The 17,390-nt window shown below is 47.8% G+C and overlaps 1 protein-coding gene across 1 annotated transcript; it reads left to right on the top strand.

Annotated features, from left to right (window-relative positions):
* The first annotated feature begins 9,564 nt into the window (after positions 1 to 9,564).
* mRpS6 (mitochondrial ribosomal protein S6) lies at positions 9,565 to 17,390 on the top strand. Its single transcript, XM_037224731.1, is given in 6 exon segments — positions 9,565 to 9,674; positions 13,958 to 14,029; positions 14,183 to 14,224; positions 14,226 to 14,323; positions 16,315 to 16,476; positions 17,141 to 17,390. Coding segments are annotated over 5 exon segments (450 nt in total). The 5' UTR covers positions 9,565 to 9,674; positions 13,958 to 13,984; the 3' UTR covers positions 17,244 to 17,390.

The raw sequence follows: 17,390 nt of genomic DNA on the forward strand, positions 1-17,390 counted from the left end.
TGAATTTGCATGGAGAACGCCTGGAAATGTGGACGGGGGAAGTGACGGAACAACCGCTCGAAGCCGTGGCCACAGCTTGGCGACGAGAGGTCGGAGCGATATGAAACTTGCACAGATGGACAGAGAATTTAATGGAAAATCGGAATTTGTGGCGCGATGCGGGACGTGACACATACACATGAGTTGAAAAAGTGAAATCTGCCATCTTTGACGATTTTTACCTTTTTGGTCTTACCTCGGTACCCAGTGCGGGTAGAGGCGTAAAGGAAGTTTCAAAACATTGGCAGATGTACAGGCTATGATTTCACTGCACGTCACGAGCTTGCGCAGGGCACGGTTGCACCGCGAACCGTCGGGAAATTCATGGCTGTTAGAATCTGGAAAAACATCACCGAATACAAGACGCTGCCGTCCACGCTGTAGACATGATGGCATTATAAATGACACCAGCGTTCTGGCCGATTCATTTCCCCTCCTTACCTTCGTTGGTAAGGACCTACCCTTTTGTTGATGCTTTTTTGCAATATTTTGCTCGCATATGAAGTGAGAGTAATGGTTGCACTATGCCTTGTTACGTGGTGATTAAAAGGTATTTTCCGATCCCCCGGGTGTTCAGGCAGTTGTTTTCTTTAAATAAAATGACTGACGGTGCGCGTTGCGTCTGGAGGCCCGCCGGCGCGAAGTCATATCACACCCCGTGGGCCAAGGTGGTGGTCGATTATACTAGGCGGTCTCTTTCCTCGCCATCCCGGTCGATATCTCGGCGGCCACGGGTCGAAGTAGCCGGAGGTGGCATGCTTCCGACAGTGTATTCAATAGAGTGGATGCAATGGTGCAGGGATTCGCATGCTAGTCAGCGCAGATCCCAATTACGTAAGATATGGGTTGAGTAACTTGCAGTCGTTCTATTCCAAATTAGACAACGCTAATAAACAATACGATTAGACGGTGAAGCTGACTAAACAGGCAAACTGGCAGATATGCAATCATGATACGATTAGGTTTGACGACTGAATCACTATTGAACCAAATCAGGTCGCATCGAAATTAGCCGTGGATGTGGCGCCATTGCAAAATAGCAATAGGATTGCTTTAATCTACTTAATCCTGTAGGAGCGTAGTGTCCCGTAACTGACGTAAACGGGCGGGAGACGAGCAACGAAACTCTCTCATCAGCGCATATCCCAGTCGCGCCGAGAGGGTAAAAATGGATAGCATTTTTGGGTGCAAGGCTGTGCGCCGCGAGCAATGACGTTGTATTCATAGTGAACGATTAAAGCTATTTTAGCGGTGGCATCACTGTGAGTTAAGAATCCCCCGTATGCTTCAGACGGCTCTGTGACGACCAACGGAGAACTGGGCACGGACCGTGGCTTACGCCTGACGGGACGTACTCGCACGCTGCACCATGGAACGTCAGACCGTTTTGTTTACTCTGCAGTTAACCGATGCAAGGCTCTGCAGCAGTGACGATAACGACGATGATGACGGCAGTGATGCGTCGGCAGGTGGCGAGCAAACGAGTCCGTTTTTGTCACAGCAGACTGGGCCGTAGAGCTTAAGCCCTATTACCGTTTGGAAGCCCGCACCAATCACTGCGCTCATGCGTATGTCGTGAGACCCGCTGTAAATGATTCGATGACGGGATAACACCTCCCGAGTTCCCTCAGACACAAAAAGCAAATGCAGATATGATTGGAAATGTACGCTACAAAGATCAACTGCTTCTCAGGGCGTGTCAAAGTAAGCCGTAGTTTGGCGCCGCTCCAAAAATCATGACATCTGCGTTGACTTGCCACCGTTAGTGAGGTTTGCTCCACGAGAAAATGCCAATTGTTTAGGAGTATGTGTGTGCCCGCAGGTTGGAACTCCATAGAGTTCAAATGAGGTGGCTGCAGTGGAGTTTGCAGTGGCGTGGAGGATGGAGTTTGCTGCAGCAAAATGTGCGTACGCGAATTGCGTGGACGGAATGTTATTATCGGTGGTAATGGGAGCAGGCCGTGGGGCACTGCGCTACAGCAAAGAAATGTTCGGCAGTGCATCGCAGACTATCAAAAGGAGTCAGCAGAACCGTAGAAGTACCAAGGGATGGGGTGACGACAGAGGAGTTGCTACATTGCCTCTCCGTCTTCCTCGCACAGACTCGAGATAATTGAGTCGCAATTGCAGAGTGGGTAAAGTCAGTGGGCAGCTACATCCATGATCAGATAGATATGAAGTCATAATCAAAGCGTTGATCGGAATAAACCGTGGCACATGCCACATTCTTCGCGAATTCAAACTTAAAGTCGATCTCATCAGTCATAAATTCGGCCGAGACAACGGATCTTGCCAATATACTAGTTCCTTTGTGTGCGTCTATCTATCCGTGCGTTTGACCCATTTTGCGTGGCGTCTCGCCCGTGAACGAACAGCGTGTTTGTGCTGATACATTGCGTCGTACCGTTGTCGAACGGTGATGAATGGTAATCTTTGGACTCGACGCGCCGGCGCACGAGGCGGTTTTTCACAGACAGCTCGCGACCTGCTGCGGTCCGACGTTCAGAGGTAGCACGTGCTGGAAGGGTCGTTTCAGGGCCACTGGTTTAACACGGCGGCCCAAAATGTGGACCACGGTCAAACGAACGAGCAGTCGTTCGAAACCATGGCCACGTCTCATCTCGGTAACCAGGCATCGGTGATCGGCAATTAAGCGGGGAATTGCACAGTGTGACGTGGGCGAATAGATATGCCGCATGCTAGGTGCACGGAGGCGATCAGCGTAAATTTGTCGATAAAAAAACATTTCACGATTTGTGACATAACTCGGCCGCCAGACCGAGTGGAGGCGCGAATTCAATTACGAAGCGTCCACCAACGTACCATCCGCATTTATGTGACCAACAAGACTTTGCGCGACACATGGTTACACCAGTAATCGTCGGGCAATCCAGGAATGCCGACGGAATTCCTGGATTGGAAAACTGGAAGGCATGGAAAAACTGCCGAATACGGCTCGCTGTGGTCGAAACTGTAGCGAAGATCGTGCCAAACCTTGCATCACCGCATGCACAGATACAGTGCCTGCATTTATCACCCATTCATTCACGCCCACTGAAGATCATATTGCCCATTGCAGTGGCGAATACAGCCCACTGAAGCCCACCCAAGCCGCCGAAGTGTTTTTTATTGTGTTTTATATTTTTGTCATGCAAACTGTGAAGGCAGATGCCTTCTCAATAACACAAAATATCTACCCGCTCGTGAAATTTCGCCTCCGCTGTGTAAGGGATGTTGAGAGGGAAGAATGATTTTAGGAATATGACTAGTCCTATTTACCCAACGCTATAAATGAGTCGAGAAGATCATGCGTCGAATGTGCACCGATGAAAACAGTTTTGCATGTGTATATCTCGCATAGCAGCCAGGACATCAACACATCTCCCAAATATCCAAATATGCTATGTGTATTACGAGCGTACAAAGACCTCCATCCCTACCCCCCTCCTCTAAAGACAACCCCAGTCTCCGGGCCTGTCTATCAGATAAATTTTCCTGCCCCCCGTCTCATGAAATGTGTCTACGCTACAAGCCTAAGAAGGTAGCAACCAGCATACAGCGCTATGGTTTCCTGACAACATTTTGCGCGCCCAACATATATACGGTGGCAGTGTACGAGGAACCCGGCGCTCAGCGCGGCAGCGCGCGGGGACGTGTTCAGCACACCAGCCGGTAGGTTCCGCTAAACTCATTTGGCATTTTACACCAAAGTGCTTAGTTCTCGACCAGCTTACGGTGTTCCTGTCCTGGACGTGCTTGCGGTCGTAACGACGCTGTGGATGCCTTCAGTTTCGATCTGTTGGCACGCGCATTGTTAAGTTCATTTGTGGGGTTAAAGACAGCTAATTTGCCAGAGTTATCTAGAAGAAGTTGCAATTAGCAAGTGGTTTGCAAGAATCACATACCGCATCCTCTGGGCTTCAGTTGTCGGCCAACGCGTCATCGTGTTAGTCTTGGTTAGACGGGCATTGCTGCGACAAAATGTGTACTAATGTGCACCTGGTCCTATTAATGTTGCACTTAGATGCGTCATGATGTTGTTTCAGGAAGCGTCGGACAACGGAGGCCTCCCACCAGGTTTTAAGATGAAAAAACTCTTCAAAGATGGCGCGCCCCGTAGTAATTCTAGTCGTGGCCATCTGCACATGACGCTGGCCGCTGGTCGTGTCTGGGCTCCTTGACAACTTTCAGCCCCCTAGATGACTTTAAACATCTATTTCCATCGAGGCCAGAGCCTTCTGAGTGGACTTCCAGGCGCCGGGAGCCATGGGCCGGATGTTCCACTGTATGATATATTGAAGGTGCCTCTGAGGCTCTGGGCGTGAGTAGGAAAGAGAAAAACAGCCCTATGTCGTTACGGAACCGAACAATTCAAAATGTGTCTGGAGACGGTCGGATTACAGCCTCGGCTGGCCTTTTAGAGGACCAGCGGCATCCGGCGTCCTAGTTTCCTTGAAGTCGCTGGTCGCAACTCTTGACGCGCCCATAACGTCCCGAGAGAGAATGTCTGGCGTCCCCAGTAAGCGGCCTATCCTTGGCCCGAAGGGCCGTCCGTCTTTAGTGTTGAATTCATAGTGGAAGGGGTGGTTTGGGGCCTGGGGCCGAAGGGTCGTCCGCCGTCAGTGACGGATCATGACGGGGGCACCAAAATATCACAGTCGTCGTCGTTGGGGATGTACGACGCACTGCACTGCTTAGGCTATGTGGAGTCACCTGCTGCTGACCCTGCCAGCAAAGGTGGGCACCGCAGGGAATCAAAGCCCATGCCTCCCGGTCCCCAAACGCGCAGTGGTTAACGCAGGCGCATTAACCGCCACACCATTGGCACCTCAATGTCATGGTGAAGGGGCACGAAAATCCTCATGAACGGTCAAGTTAAGCTTTGTTTTCAGGAGCACCAAATCTGGGTAGGCGTTACAAGTGGCCCCAAAGCTTCATTTTCGAGAGACACCGAAGTCTTATGGCGCCACAATGGGCTCCAAACCTTTTTCCTCAAGGGGCATCACATTCTAAAGACACAATGATGCTGTAGATCCAACTCTGACGAAGTCACTGGACTGGCAGCCTCCCAGCGCGGTTTCCGTTCTCGTCACTCGACGGAAACCGTGCTGGTCTCCGTCTCCAACCGACTACTCGCCGCCACCGATAGAACGAAGGTTTCATTATTGTGCTGAACTGATATCAGTAAAGCACTTGACGCCATTAGCCACGACTTAATAATTCGTAAATTGAAACTTCGCGGCGTTGAGACCTCCTGGTTCTCGGCCCGTCTCCGGCGCACGCCCAGTGTGACGTTGCGCGTTGGATGACGGGACGCAGGATGACCTTTGCTGCGTCCCCAACCATATGGGTGTCTTTCAGGGTCGGCTCTCAGACCACTTCTCCGCACCATTTTCTCCAACGACCTAGCATTATTTGCAGCTGGCGCCGAAGCCTCTCAGTATGCTGACGACACCTAGGTCTCGGTGAGCGCCAGGAAGGACGACTTCCAGGACCTCTTCTCCCGCCTGGAAAGCTTCCTTGAATCACTGGTTCGATAGTTCCCGCGCAAATTCTCTTAAAGTCAGCGCAAACAAAACACAACTGATCGCCTTCGGATCTTGGCAGAATCTACGTAACTCAAATATTTTGGTCGGCTTTTTCGGTGCCACGCTAGAGCCATGCGAGGAAGCGAGGAACCTGGGTGTCACCTTCGAGCAGATCATGTCATGGGGTGCCCACGTGCCACTGCTGAGTCACTGTTGTGAAGGCATTCTGGCCGGCCTGTCACATGTGCGTCACAGCATTCCGCAGGCTGTCAGCACCATCTTAGTCACTGCCCTGGTTCTCCCCCGCGTCGGCTTCTGTTTTTCGGTATACGGTAATGGATCAAAAAATAAGTTGGACAGGGCTTACACAATCTTAACGTTGCTGCAAGAATGATTTTCGGCCGTCGCAGGTTTCACCACGGATCGGACCTGCGGGAGAATTTTGGGTGGCTCGGTCGTGAGTGGTGCCGACAAACGTGCTGACGGCGGATCGAACGCGGCCAGTAGCATGCTTGACCAGAATGGTCACTTCCAGTACCAAAATACACACCCTGATCACCAATTGAGGTGGTAATCCAGTTGATCATCAGAGGGCTGGGTTGTCGCCATTGGTGCCAATTAAAATCTGGTATGATAAACCGACCAGACAATAGGGCTAAAACCCCGGATTACGGGTGGAAAGGCATGAACAATCATCAAAATGAACTAAGTATAGGGGCCCTGAAGAGCTCTGTCCGGTGCTAAAATTCGTGAGTGGCCAGACTCTTCTATTGTCTGATTTCTCTGAACGATTAAGGGCCCCTTGCCGACCCATGCTCCCCTGTAAAGCACTCTGTGCCTGGATACAGGGAGCCAGCTTGTTACAGAGGCTCCGGCCAACGTAAGAGGACTTCAGTAACAATTATGGACACTGGCCTTCCCACCTTCGTAAATGGGACCCCCGGGTTCAAGCGACTCAGAGCCAACTGCTCAGCGCTGGTGGTCTCGCACCTACATAAACGCCTTTGTAGTCCCAGGGGCCCCCGACAGTTGACAGACGAGTCCCTTTGGCTGACCTTTTAGAGGCCTTCGCACTGGGGTCGTCCCCTGGCCAGTCCTTCGGGCACTCCAATTGAGCCCTTAATAGTCGCGCCGTAGGTCCCGAAAGTCCCTCAAAGCCTTCCGGTAGGATATGTCCCCTGTGCTCCTCCCCTACCCCCACCAGCTGGCTACGTCCCTGGATGTGTAGGTATGTACAAAACTCAATGCTAATCAGCGACTTGTTCTCAGCACGCAACTCCAATATGAATAATGGCGTCTGCGTCCCAGGAACATTAGCAAGTTGACGTCAGTTTGGCTTAAAATATCGACCGTTTTTCTGGTGGGCTGATTACACTAGATTCTGATGCAATTCATTAATATTTTTCTATATCTTTGTGTTTTGTTTCACCTTTTGTGGAAAGTTTGCCAGTCTGGTGGGAATTATTCCCTCTTGACATTTTTCTTATATTTGGTGACTAAAGTGGTGTCTATTTTGGCCGTTTTTATTTCATTTTTGGTGACCGGACGATAGCAAAGCTACCTAATAACACGTTGAAGGATAGTATATGGGGTAATAGGTCTAGAAGCCTTGGGTAAGTAGAAGCCGTGACAATCAGAAGAAACTGGAATCATCAGTGCCACCCACTGGGCGCGCGTATACGCATAGTAAGATTATTTACACGCGCCCGGTTGGCCGGTTGGATACCATTCGCTCGGGTAGGGGTCAATTTGACCCCCTGAGATCTCAGGAACTAAGAGAGCTAGAGACACCAAATTCAGAGGGTGCATTGGCCTGTACGTGAAATCACCTAGGTCAAAGTTTGATGCTTCTAGGTCATGACCTTCAGGTCAAATAAGGTCAACAAAAATCAAATTCAAGTCTGGTCTCTGAAGGGCCCCAGAACCTAGATAACTGTTCTAAGCAAAAGGCCAAATGCTCATTTAAGGTCAATGACCCTTTTGACCTTTTGAAGGCCATGGTGACCCAAATCATACAAGACCGCTTCGAGTTTTGTATTTGGATAAGCCACAAGGATTACGCTAGGCAGTATGCTCCTAGGAACAAAATGCTGACCTGGGTCATTCCGGGCCAGTGACTTATTCTGACCTTTAAGGATTCCATGGAAGGTGCATAAGGCGGTTCCTGTTATTAACGAATTCGAAATGAGAACCAGGAACTACCCCATACAGCAAGCGCTAGAGTAATAAAACAGGTTGGTTTTGACCTTGGTCGGACCTACATACCAGACCTTTGGTCAATGTAATTTGTTCATTCAATTGTTGTATTGCCTAAGAAAGTATCTCAGAGATGTATGGCTTCGTCTAACACTCCGTTTTTAGATCAGATTGGACGATTCCTTAGATAGCCTTCGATGAAACCATGGCCTGACTTTGACCTGTCGTAGGTCAGCAGCCCTGCAAGGCACATCTCCATTTCTGATCTCATACGATGCGCTATTCAATTGTCTACAACTACGCCAAATTTGGCGCGATATAGCCGCGCCGTTCGGAAACCATTTCGGAAAAATCTGCGGAGGGCCAATTTGACCCCCACCCGAGCACGTGTTAAAGCGCGCGCGTTCGAGCGGCAAATAATCACAGACAACTATCCGGAATATTGGAAAATTTATCGGAGTGGCGGATGACGCTGCTGACACGAGGGAGAGGGAGGGAGAGAGAATCCCGGAGAATTTTCCGAGCATGGTCAAGGCGGAGAATCCGTTTTCACTATGCATAGCTATGATCGCTGGCTGTGAGAAGGGTCTAAAAAACCGGCATATGACGCAGACGCGCAATTTTTCCGAAACGGCTCGTCCGGTCGCCTTGAAATCTTCACCAATCGATTCCGTACAATGCGGTGAGTCATGGGGAGGCAACATCGAGACCTGACCTAATGTCAAGCACCTCGAAAACGCCAAGGGAAACTTTACATGCAGATGCAGACAACTCAGATCTCAGAGCCTACTAGACCGATCACTGGGAAACCTTCACCATTGGATGCCCCATACCTGAATCCCTCTTAAGTTCTGGATTTGGTGTCCCTAGGTCAGTTCAAAAGTTGTCAAATTTTACAAAGTCTAAGGCTCTTGTTTGCAGACTACTTATAGCTCAGAATCTACCACGCCGATAGCTGCCAAACCTTACCATTCAGTTCGCCATCTACCTTAGTTTTCTGTTTAAGCTGCAAGTATGGTGCCACTTATAATCACGTCCTTTCCTTTACGTTTGTGCCCAAGAAAAAGTACAGCTTGGCTTGGCCGGCCTTAAGAGGTTAAGTTTTGAACTAGTTTTGGCCTGACCTAGGGTCACCAAATTCGGAGCTGCCAATAGGAATCAGATATGGGGCATCCAGTGGTGAAGGTTTGGCAATGATCGGTTCAGTAGGCTTTGAGCTATATGTTGTCTGTAAGCAAGAATTTTAGAATTTGTGAAATTTGACGACTTTAGACCTGACCATGGGTCACCAAAGCTGGAAGTTCAGGAGGAAATCAGGTATTGAGCATCCAATGGTGCAGGTTTGGCAGTGATCAGTTCGGAAGGTTCTAAGCTATGCATTGTCTGCAATCAAGAACTTATGACTCTGTAAAAATTGAAGCCTTTTGGCCTGACCTAGGGTCACCAGATTTGAAACTATGAAAGGGAATCAGGTATGGGGCATCCGATGGTGAAGGTTTCACAGTGATCGGTCTAGTAAGCTCGGAGATCTGAGTTGTCTGCATTTGTATACAAAATTTTCCCTTCGTGTTTTCGAGGTGTTTGACCTCAGGTCAGGTTTCAATGTTGCCTCCTCATGACTCATCTCATCGTACGGAATCGATTGGTGAAGGTCTCAAGGCGATCAGACGAGTCGTTTCGGAAAACTTGGGTGTCTGCGCTGCGTCATATGCCGGTTTTTTAGACACTGCCTTGGCCTGTTGCTGTGTGTGGCGCACGGGAGACTAAACTCGGCAGGGCGCGATAACAAGAACCTCGGGGGCGAGTTCTGTACCGGCTGGGCAGAAGTGGAGGGTATCCGCGGATGATTATCGGAGAGATAATTATTCGTTGAATAATTTTCCCTCGACTGAACGCGCCTTCACTAGGCAGGTACGCATGTAAACGCTTAAATTATAGATGATACCGCTGGAAAGTGAACGCCTGTGCGATCTGATTTCTCCTTAGACTTCGCCTGTCTTGATTTCTATAGGTTGAAAAGGGTGAGCACTTAGTGCACTTGTGTTCGAATCAGGCTAAATCATGAATTGATTCATCAGTCAATCGTATTGGGATCAGTCTTGAGCTGAATTGGCTTGCTAAGAAAAATGTTGCCTTGAGTTAAGGGTGTGAATCATATACCACTTAGTTTCATGAGCTGAACCATCAGTTGACCATTGCAGTGTTGTGTCAGTGAGTCAAATGAGATATGACTCAGTATGGCTCAAATGAAAATGGTATATGGGACCAAGGTAAACCATTTGTCGTGTTTAAGGCAGAACATATGATAACTAATTTTAAAACACAGAATCATGCTCCTACCCTCGAATTTTAATAAATACGATAGCAAGCTCCCAAGCGCCGCACACACCGCACCGCACCGCCTCGACTCCCAAGCGCCGTTTCTGTGTTGTTGCGAAAGCACACTATTTCTGCTTATCAAGAGCCATAAAAGATGTACTGTACCAAGGTAACAATAATAAAGCAACCAAAATTGTTCCTTATCAAGGTTAGGTACATTTATGAAACACACAGGCCAGAATAGTCCAGAACATATCCTGAACTAGCCTAACCTAACCTAACCTAACCTAACCTAACCTAACCTAACCTAACCTAATCTAACCTAACTGAGAATAGACCAGAACCTAAGCTAAGCTAAGCTAAGCTAACCTGACCTAACCTAAACTAACCTAACCTAACCTAACCTAACCTAACTTAACCTAACCTAACCTAACCTAACCTAACCTAACCTGAGAATAGACCAGAACCTAAGCTTAGCTAAGCTAAGCTAACCTACCCAAACCTAACCTAACTTAACCTAACCTAACCTAACTAACCTAACCTAACCTGACCTAACCTAACCTAACCTAACCTAATCTAATCTAACCTAACTGAGAATAGACCAGAACCTAAGCTAAGCTAAGCTAAGCTAACCTAACCTGACCTAACCTAAACTAACCTAATGTAACCTAACCTAACCTAACCTAACCTAACCTAACCTAACCTAACCTAACCTGAGAATAGACCAGAACCTAAGCTTAGCTAAGCTAAGCTAACCTACCCTAACCTAACCTAACTTAACCTAACCTAACCTAACCTAACCTAACTAACCTAACCTAACCTAACCTAACCTAACCTAACCTAACCTAACCTCCCCACCCCATATCCCCTTCAACCCAGCATCCCACTGGCATCCATGTTCCATGCCATATATAGGTGCCATATAGTGAGGTTTTATTTAGCTGCCATGTTCTCATTTTGCTTTACATTCCCCACCCAATCCCCCTGCAACCCATGGTCCCGTTGGCGTCAAGGATCAAATATCATGGATTCTTGTTACCTTCGCCTGGTACATTTTTATGGTTCTTGATGCTGCTTGATGCGCAGTAATGTTGTGACCCGCGCAGTAATGGCACCGGTGTCGCGGGTGCTGTGTGTGTGCGGCGCTCAGGAGCTCGCCATTGTAATTATGAAAAATTGAAGGTAAGATCATGAATCTACCTGTTTTGTGATTATTTACGATATGGCCTGCCTTAAACACGACGAATGGTTTACCTTGGTCCCGTACATTTTGTAGAGTTCTTGGTAAGCAGAAATATTGTATTTACACAACGGCAACGCAGAAACGGCGCTGGGGAGTCCAGGTGCTCGGGAGCCCTCCATCGAAGTTATTGAAATTTGAAGGTAGGAGCATGATTCTACCTGTTTTGAGATTATTTACAATATGTCCTGCCTTAAACATGACGAATGGTGTACAATGATTTTTTCTAACATTAGGTAGGAAAGTACACACTGACTGCTCAATTGCTTCCCTAAATCTGTGAGCCATGCCTTACCCAACCCAAAAGATTTTAGTGAAACACAAGTCTGGTACTTCTTGTATGTATATATATATATATATATATATATATATATATATATATATATATATATATATATATATTTGTATATCTGAATGCGAAAAAGTGACCTTACACCAAGCATCTTGGCTCAGCATTGCCATCCCAGCAGCAGTTTCACAGCACACACAACTTAAGCAGGACTTGAGTCTGAGGGTGTGAGTAGATGCACAGTTACAACCATTTTCAGTGCATAGAAAGATGCTGTTTTAACCAAATTTAATGTTAAGGTAATTGAAAAATACCATTCCCAAAATATTGTTTGCAAGCAAAACTATGTCAGAAATTAAACACCACCCCAGTGTAAATCAATTGCACACACAATCCAGGTTCAGGGCACCAAAATCATGTAATCATCCTATATGGTGTATATTGTTTTGGCATACTGATCTTGCATAATTGTTCGAACTTCTCTATGATTTCCACACCACTCAAGTCATCTCATAAGTGTCTATCTACAAGGAATGGGGGTGGGGGGAGAGGCAGGAATCTGGCCTTTTGACCTATCCCAGTCATGGTTACATTAGCCACTTGAACAATGTAAAATGATAGCTGGGGAAGGGATTTGTTGCAAAGTTTTGTCCTTAACTTCTTATCCTTGCAAACAATGACTGGGTTTTGTACAAGTTAGGACAGAATTTGAAGGTGGGCTGGTACTGGAAATGAGATTACAGTCTGAGCAGGCTTTGTTTCAACAATAAAAATGGTTCTAGCTCAAGGTTTCAACACCTGATTGGGAGTGGGAGGTTAAATTAATTATTTGGGAGATAAAGGATGAAAACCATTGTGCTGTCACTACCAGCATAAGTGTATAAGACCTGAAACCCCACAGGTGGGGGGCATGGGAAGTGTCATCAACCACATATGCCACATGTTTAGAAGGTGTGAAAGTACAAGGCTTGCCACATAAATACCTGAAACTTGTGGCATATTAAGCAGCATGACCTGATATTTGCCATTTTTGTTCATTGATCCAGGAGGAGTTAATAACACTAGGCCATAAGCCTGTTTTCCCAAGCAAGAACTGTATTCCTTCAAAAGCTGTGTGTTATAAGTTCTGGAGACACTTTCTTGCAAGCTATTCAGTCAGTAATGGCATTTTTACCACATTGCAGTTTGAACCAGTAGGACCTTCCCTCTCTGATTATCTTGGAGAACAAAATTCTTAATAAGTGAGATTTGATAACAGACCAGACCAGGTCCAGCTAAAGGTATAAAAACTTGACAAGACCCACCAGGTGCTGGCTGACCAGACATGACTACCAGAGCTACATAAAGGCAACTCATTTTGGTGGAGGGATAATGCAGGCAATAGCAATGATAAAACTTGGTTTCAATATTGCATCCAGATTATACATTCCAGTATGCAAAGCAAAACCCAACCATTTTTGTAAGGTTGATGTTTGATCTCGGCAATTGGGAAGACTGAGGTTAAGAGACAAAAATGATTGCCTGGTGTGAGAGCATGCTGTTTATAGGCTAATAGCTTTTCATTATAATGACCCATTATTGCCTCAGGTTTCTGAGGTATGGACCAGAAGCAGCCATTGTTACCCATTTTTGAAGATGGCTCAAAATTCAAATGTTGTGAGCTAACCTGAAAATGGTTGTGGTGTGAAAGTTTCATAGACATGAAGCTGACTCACCCCCACTGATCTCCACCCATACATTTATATGTTCCATAGTAGGTGTGCAATTATCAAAAAGGAAACCATTCCAAATGCCTCAATTTTGTTGCAGTTACAAATAACACTAACCAGGTCCAAAGTAATTTGATTTTCTGACCATGTGATATGTAAATCGATATGCAAGTCCTGTACATCATTGCAACTCTGGCCACCAGACTCAAGAAAAGTGATATTGCAATGCAGCATTAAGACCAAACTGTAGGTGCTCCCAAAAGTGTAGCAGCTTCAGTCACTTTAGATTGGTCCCCATCTGCACGAGGATCTGTTGATCTGTTGGCATCTATTGTCACCTTGCATGTGCCACTCCACAGAGGTAGCCCTATTGATGCTGCATATTTCAGTTTTGATGTTAAAATTTTGCAAATGCACCAAAATGTGGCCAAGTTTTATCTAACATCATGCTTATTTTAAAAGCATGTATTACCTATGTTTGTAGCTTTTGATTGAAAATCAAGTCACAGCACCTAGCGAGATCTGGATAAACAAGTGCAAATTCTGTTACTTGAGTTCCATGGCCTGCAAAGGAGCTCAGCGGTTTTGCATTAACATCAGTGTGATAAGTATGGCTGACCAAGCGTTCCTCCCGCAGATTTATTCGGTTTCAACAACATCGGATATGCCGACCTACGAGATATCGCTGCTTCTGCGGAAAATGCAAAAGGTCGGTGCCGATATGGAAGCTCGATAAAGCTCACGGCTGCGCATCCATGTTGCGTGTGCATTCCCATGTTGTGAGGATGCCCGCTGCCGAGCCACCTGCGTCACGCGGCAGTCGGTGATGGGCCCGGCTGACCGCCGCCCCTCGGTGCCGCAGCCGGGGCTGATCCAGACTGTCAAGCGGACGGCCGACCTGGTGCATGGACCGGGGCGGCTACGTGCGCAAGGTGGAGCACCTCGGGACCCGGGCGCTGCCCAGCCGGCTCACAGCGCATGGACTCAAACACACGGAGGGCAGGTGAGCGCACGGACTCAAACACGCGGAGGGCAGGTGAGCGCCAGGGAATGGGCGCACGGGGGGCAAGCAAGCGCCTGGGACTCGGGCACACTGAGGGAAGGTGAGCGCCGGGGATTCGGGCACACGGAGGGCAGCTGAGCGCCAGGAACTCGGGCACACGGAGGGCAGCTGAGCGCCAGGGACTCGGGCACACGGAGGGCAGCTGGGCGCCAGGGACTCGGGTACGTTGAGGACAGGTGAGCACCAGGGACTCGGGCACACGAGAGGTAGGTGAGTGCCAGGGACTTGGGCACCTGGAGGGCAGGTGAGTGCCAGGGACTCGGGCACACGGAGGGCAGCTGAGCGCCGGGGATTCGGGCACACGGAGGGCAGCTGAGCGCCAGGGACTCGGGTACGTTGAGGGCAGGTGAGCGCCAGGGACTCGGGCACACGGAGGGCAGGTGAGCTCCAGGGAATTGAGCAATCGAAGGCCTGGTGAGTGCTAGGGACTTGGACCGTTGCAGGTAGGTGAGTGCCAGGGGCTGGGGCACTTGATGGCAGGTGGGTGCTAGGGACAAGGGCACGCAGGCTTATGAGGGTGGGCAGGTGAGCATTCATTCAGAATCTTATGGGGTCGGGAGCAAACGGGTTGCGGGCTGCCACGGGTGGGGCATGTGACCTCAGGAGAACAGCTCCAAAGCAAACTCCGAATCACTTGACGCGGACGGGATCGGCGTCGAGCGGTCCGATAGAACGTGTCTGACGCGAGGGCAGTTCGTTGTCCGGTTATAACCAGTAAGGACCTGTAGCTATGTCGTGTGTGTCACGATTGCGTGGCGAAATGATCGGGGAGCAGATCGCGCGGATGCTTCGTGGTAAGAACCTTCGCTGAAATGTATGAAAATGTATGTTTTCATTTTTAAAGCCAATCTGACGTCTCAGATATTTTCTATTTCAAATACACTACAACAGCTTTCGAAGATTCTTAAGCCGAATGGTTCAAGATAAGACAGTAATAAAAGCTTTACTCCTTGTAGAAAAACCAGGAGAATGGGGAGATTGAACGCATCTATTTCCCCACTCTCCTGGTTTTCTACTAGAAATAAGGCTTTTCTTATTTCTTATCTATATGCATAATGTTCCTCGGAAATGCATGTAACAACTTACAAATCCTACAAGGTTGCAGGCTTTACGCCTCGACCAAACTCCTTGATAACGTTTTGCTCAGCTTATGTCTCGGAACTTTTCACCGCGCATCTGCGCAGTGTCACATTCTGCAAGCGTTTTGGCAACCAACTTGCTGGACACGGGCACGTTCACAAAACGTTTACATGGTCTTATTTGTAAGTTGGCACATGAATACTGTGGAGACAAAAGCATTGTTCAATGCATGTGTGACTCGAAAGTATACTGTCAGTTTTAACCGATCTGTCTTTTTTAAAAATCGAATCACCTATTGTTCAACTAGCAGCAATTATGCTTTTGATAAAACAGCAACGATAAAGGGATCAGTAATAGCTGTGAAACACTATCTGTGAACTCAAAGTGCCATACCTTAATCGCTGGTGCTAAACATTGTGACGAAAATATTCGTTTGTTCATCTGCTCGACCTGAGCATTTAAGTCGAAATATTATATATTCATCATATTCTATAGCAATTCATCTATTATATATTTGAATTTACAGTATGCCTGATGACGGCTAGCGCGGTCATCTCGACTGTTGGTCGGTTGGGTAAGCAAAGCGCGACTGCCATTGGCATACGCAAAACTCGCACCGATACTCCGCTGTGATAAGTTGCCGGACGGCAAAGGTGAGCGAAAGAGCGAAAGATCCATAGCTGATAAAGTTGTTACGCGAAAGATCCGAAGCTGACATTTTGTTTGTGGAGCAAGCCCTTCGGAAACAAACTCAGGCTCATTTGTCATCGACATATCACGGTCTACCCTGTATTTTCTGACAAATGACTGCAAGCGCCGCGTCCTGAGTGTTGCCAATCGCCTGTTTTCAGCTATTTTCGTGTTGAATTTGACCTGCCTCCGGTGAAGGTGTACGACATTATGGACTTCGCCGGCCGTGACGTAGATGTCGTCAGATATGGCGTCTTCAGAGTGGAGGATCCCAAACCATTTCAGTGTACCTTCCATGAGGAAACACAGCCTCCACCGTACAGGTAATGTGTTCGTAACTCGGACCCGTAATGATGGCATTTTATGGTCATTATCCGGCTCTCCCAAAAGAGATCGTCCATCAGTTTCTTGTCTCTGATTTGCTGTTTTCACAAGAATCGGAGGGCTGTTGCAATATGTTCTGTATAAATGGACATTTCAGATGTTTCAGGAACATCATCTCCAATTGAAAATTATGAGTGCTAGAACATGTTGGTTATGCTGCACTAATAAGTCATATTCAAATTTATATGCGACCGCTAGGAGCCAAACGTTTGAACAAGGCGATTGCTTTGATTCTGCGTTTTGGCGCTGGTCAGAGTTGCGGTTTTGGAGCCATCGCGAACTGCGACTAAAATGCCTACACTTCGTGTAGCAGAATTTCAGTGTCTTTTAACGGGCGCCATCAAATAAACCCACACAATAAAACAGAAAAATCACGTTATCGGTAAGCACGTTACTATCATTCGAAGACCGCAGCGTCTATTTCGTCCATCGCCATGCTGCGTAGGCAATTCATCCCACACAAAACATCAAGTGAGAGCCAAGGTACGCTAACGTGCTGAAGTGTGGCAGGTGAGTCCGGGCCGCACGGTGACTGGCGCGTTTGAAGTCTGCTGAGTGAGCGGGCGCAGTGGACCCTGAAAATGACGTCTCTCCTCTGTGCAGGGCGGAGGTGCAGGAGATGGTGCAAGCCGCTGAGCAAAAGGAGCAGCGCCGGAAAAAGTTCAAATACAACACCAAACTCGACTTTTATCCGTTTCAGCGGTAGTGTTTGCCACAGTGTGTGTACGCTGTTGTGTCTCATTGTAAACAGGAATTTAGATGCGTGTTTTTCTCGCCAGCGACCGGTGGTTTACGTTGCACGAAATGGGTGGTCATATTGTGTGCATGTAGCAAAATATACATATGAGTGTGC

Source organism: Pollicipes pollicipes, unplaced genomic scaffold, assembly GCF_011947565.3.
Source record: "Pollicipes pollicipes isolate AB1234 unplaced genomic scaffold, Ppol_2.1 Scaffold_4881;HRSCAF=5763_pilon_pilon_pilon, whole genome shotgun sequence".
NCBI classification, from domain to species: domain Eukaryota; kingdom Metazoa; phylum Arthropoda; class Thecostraca; order Pollicipedomorpha; family Pollicipedidae; genus Pollicipes; species Pollicipes pollicipes.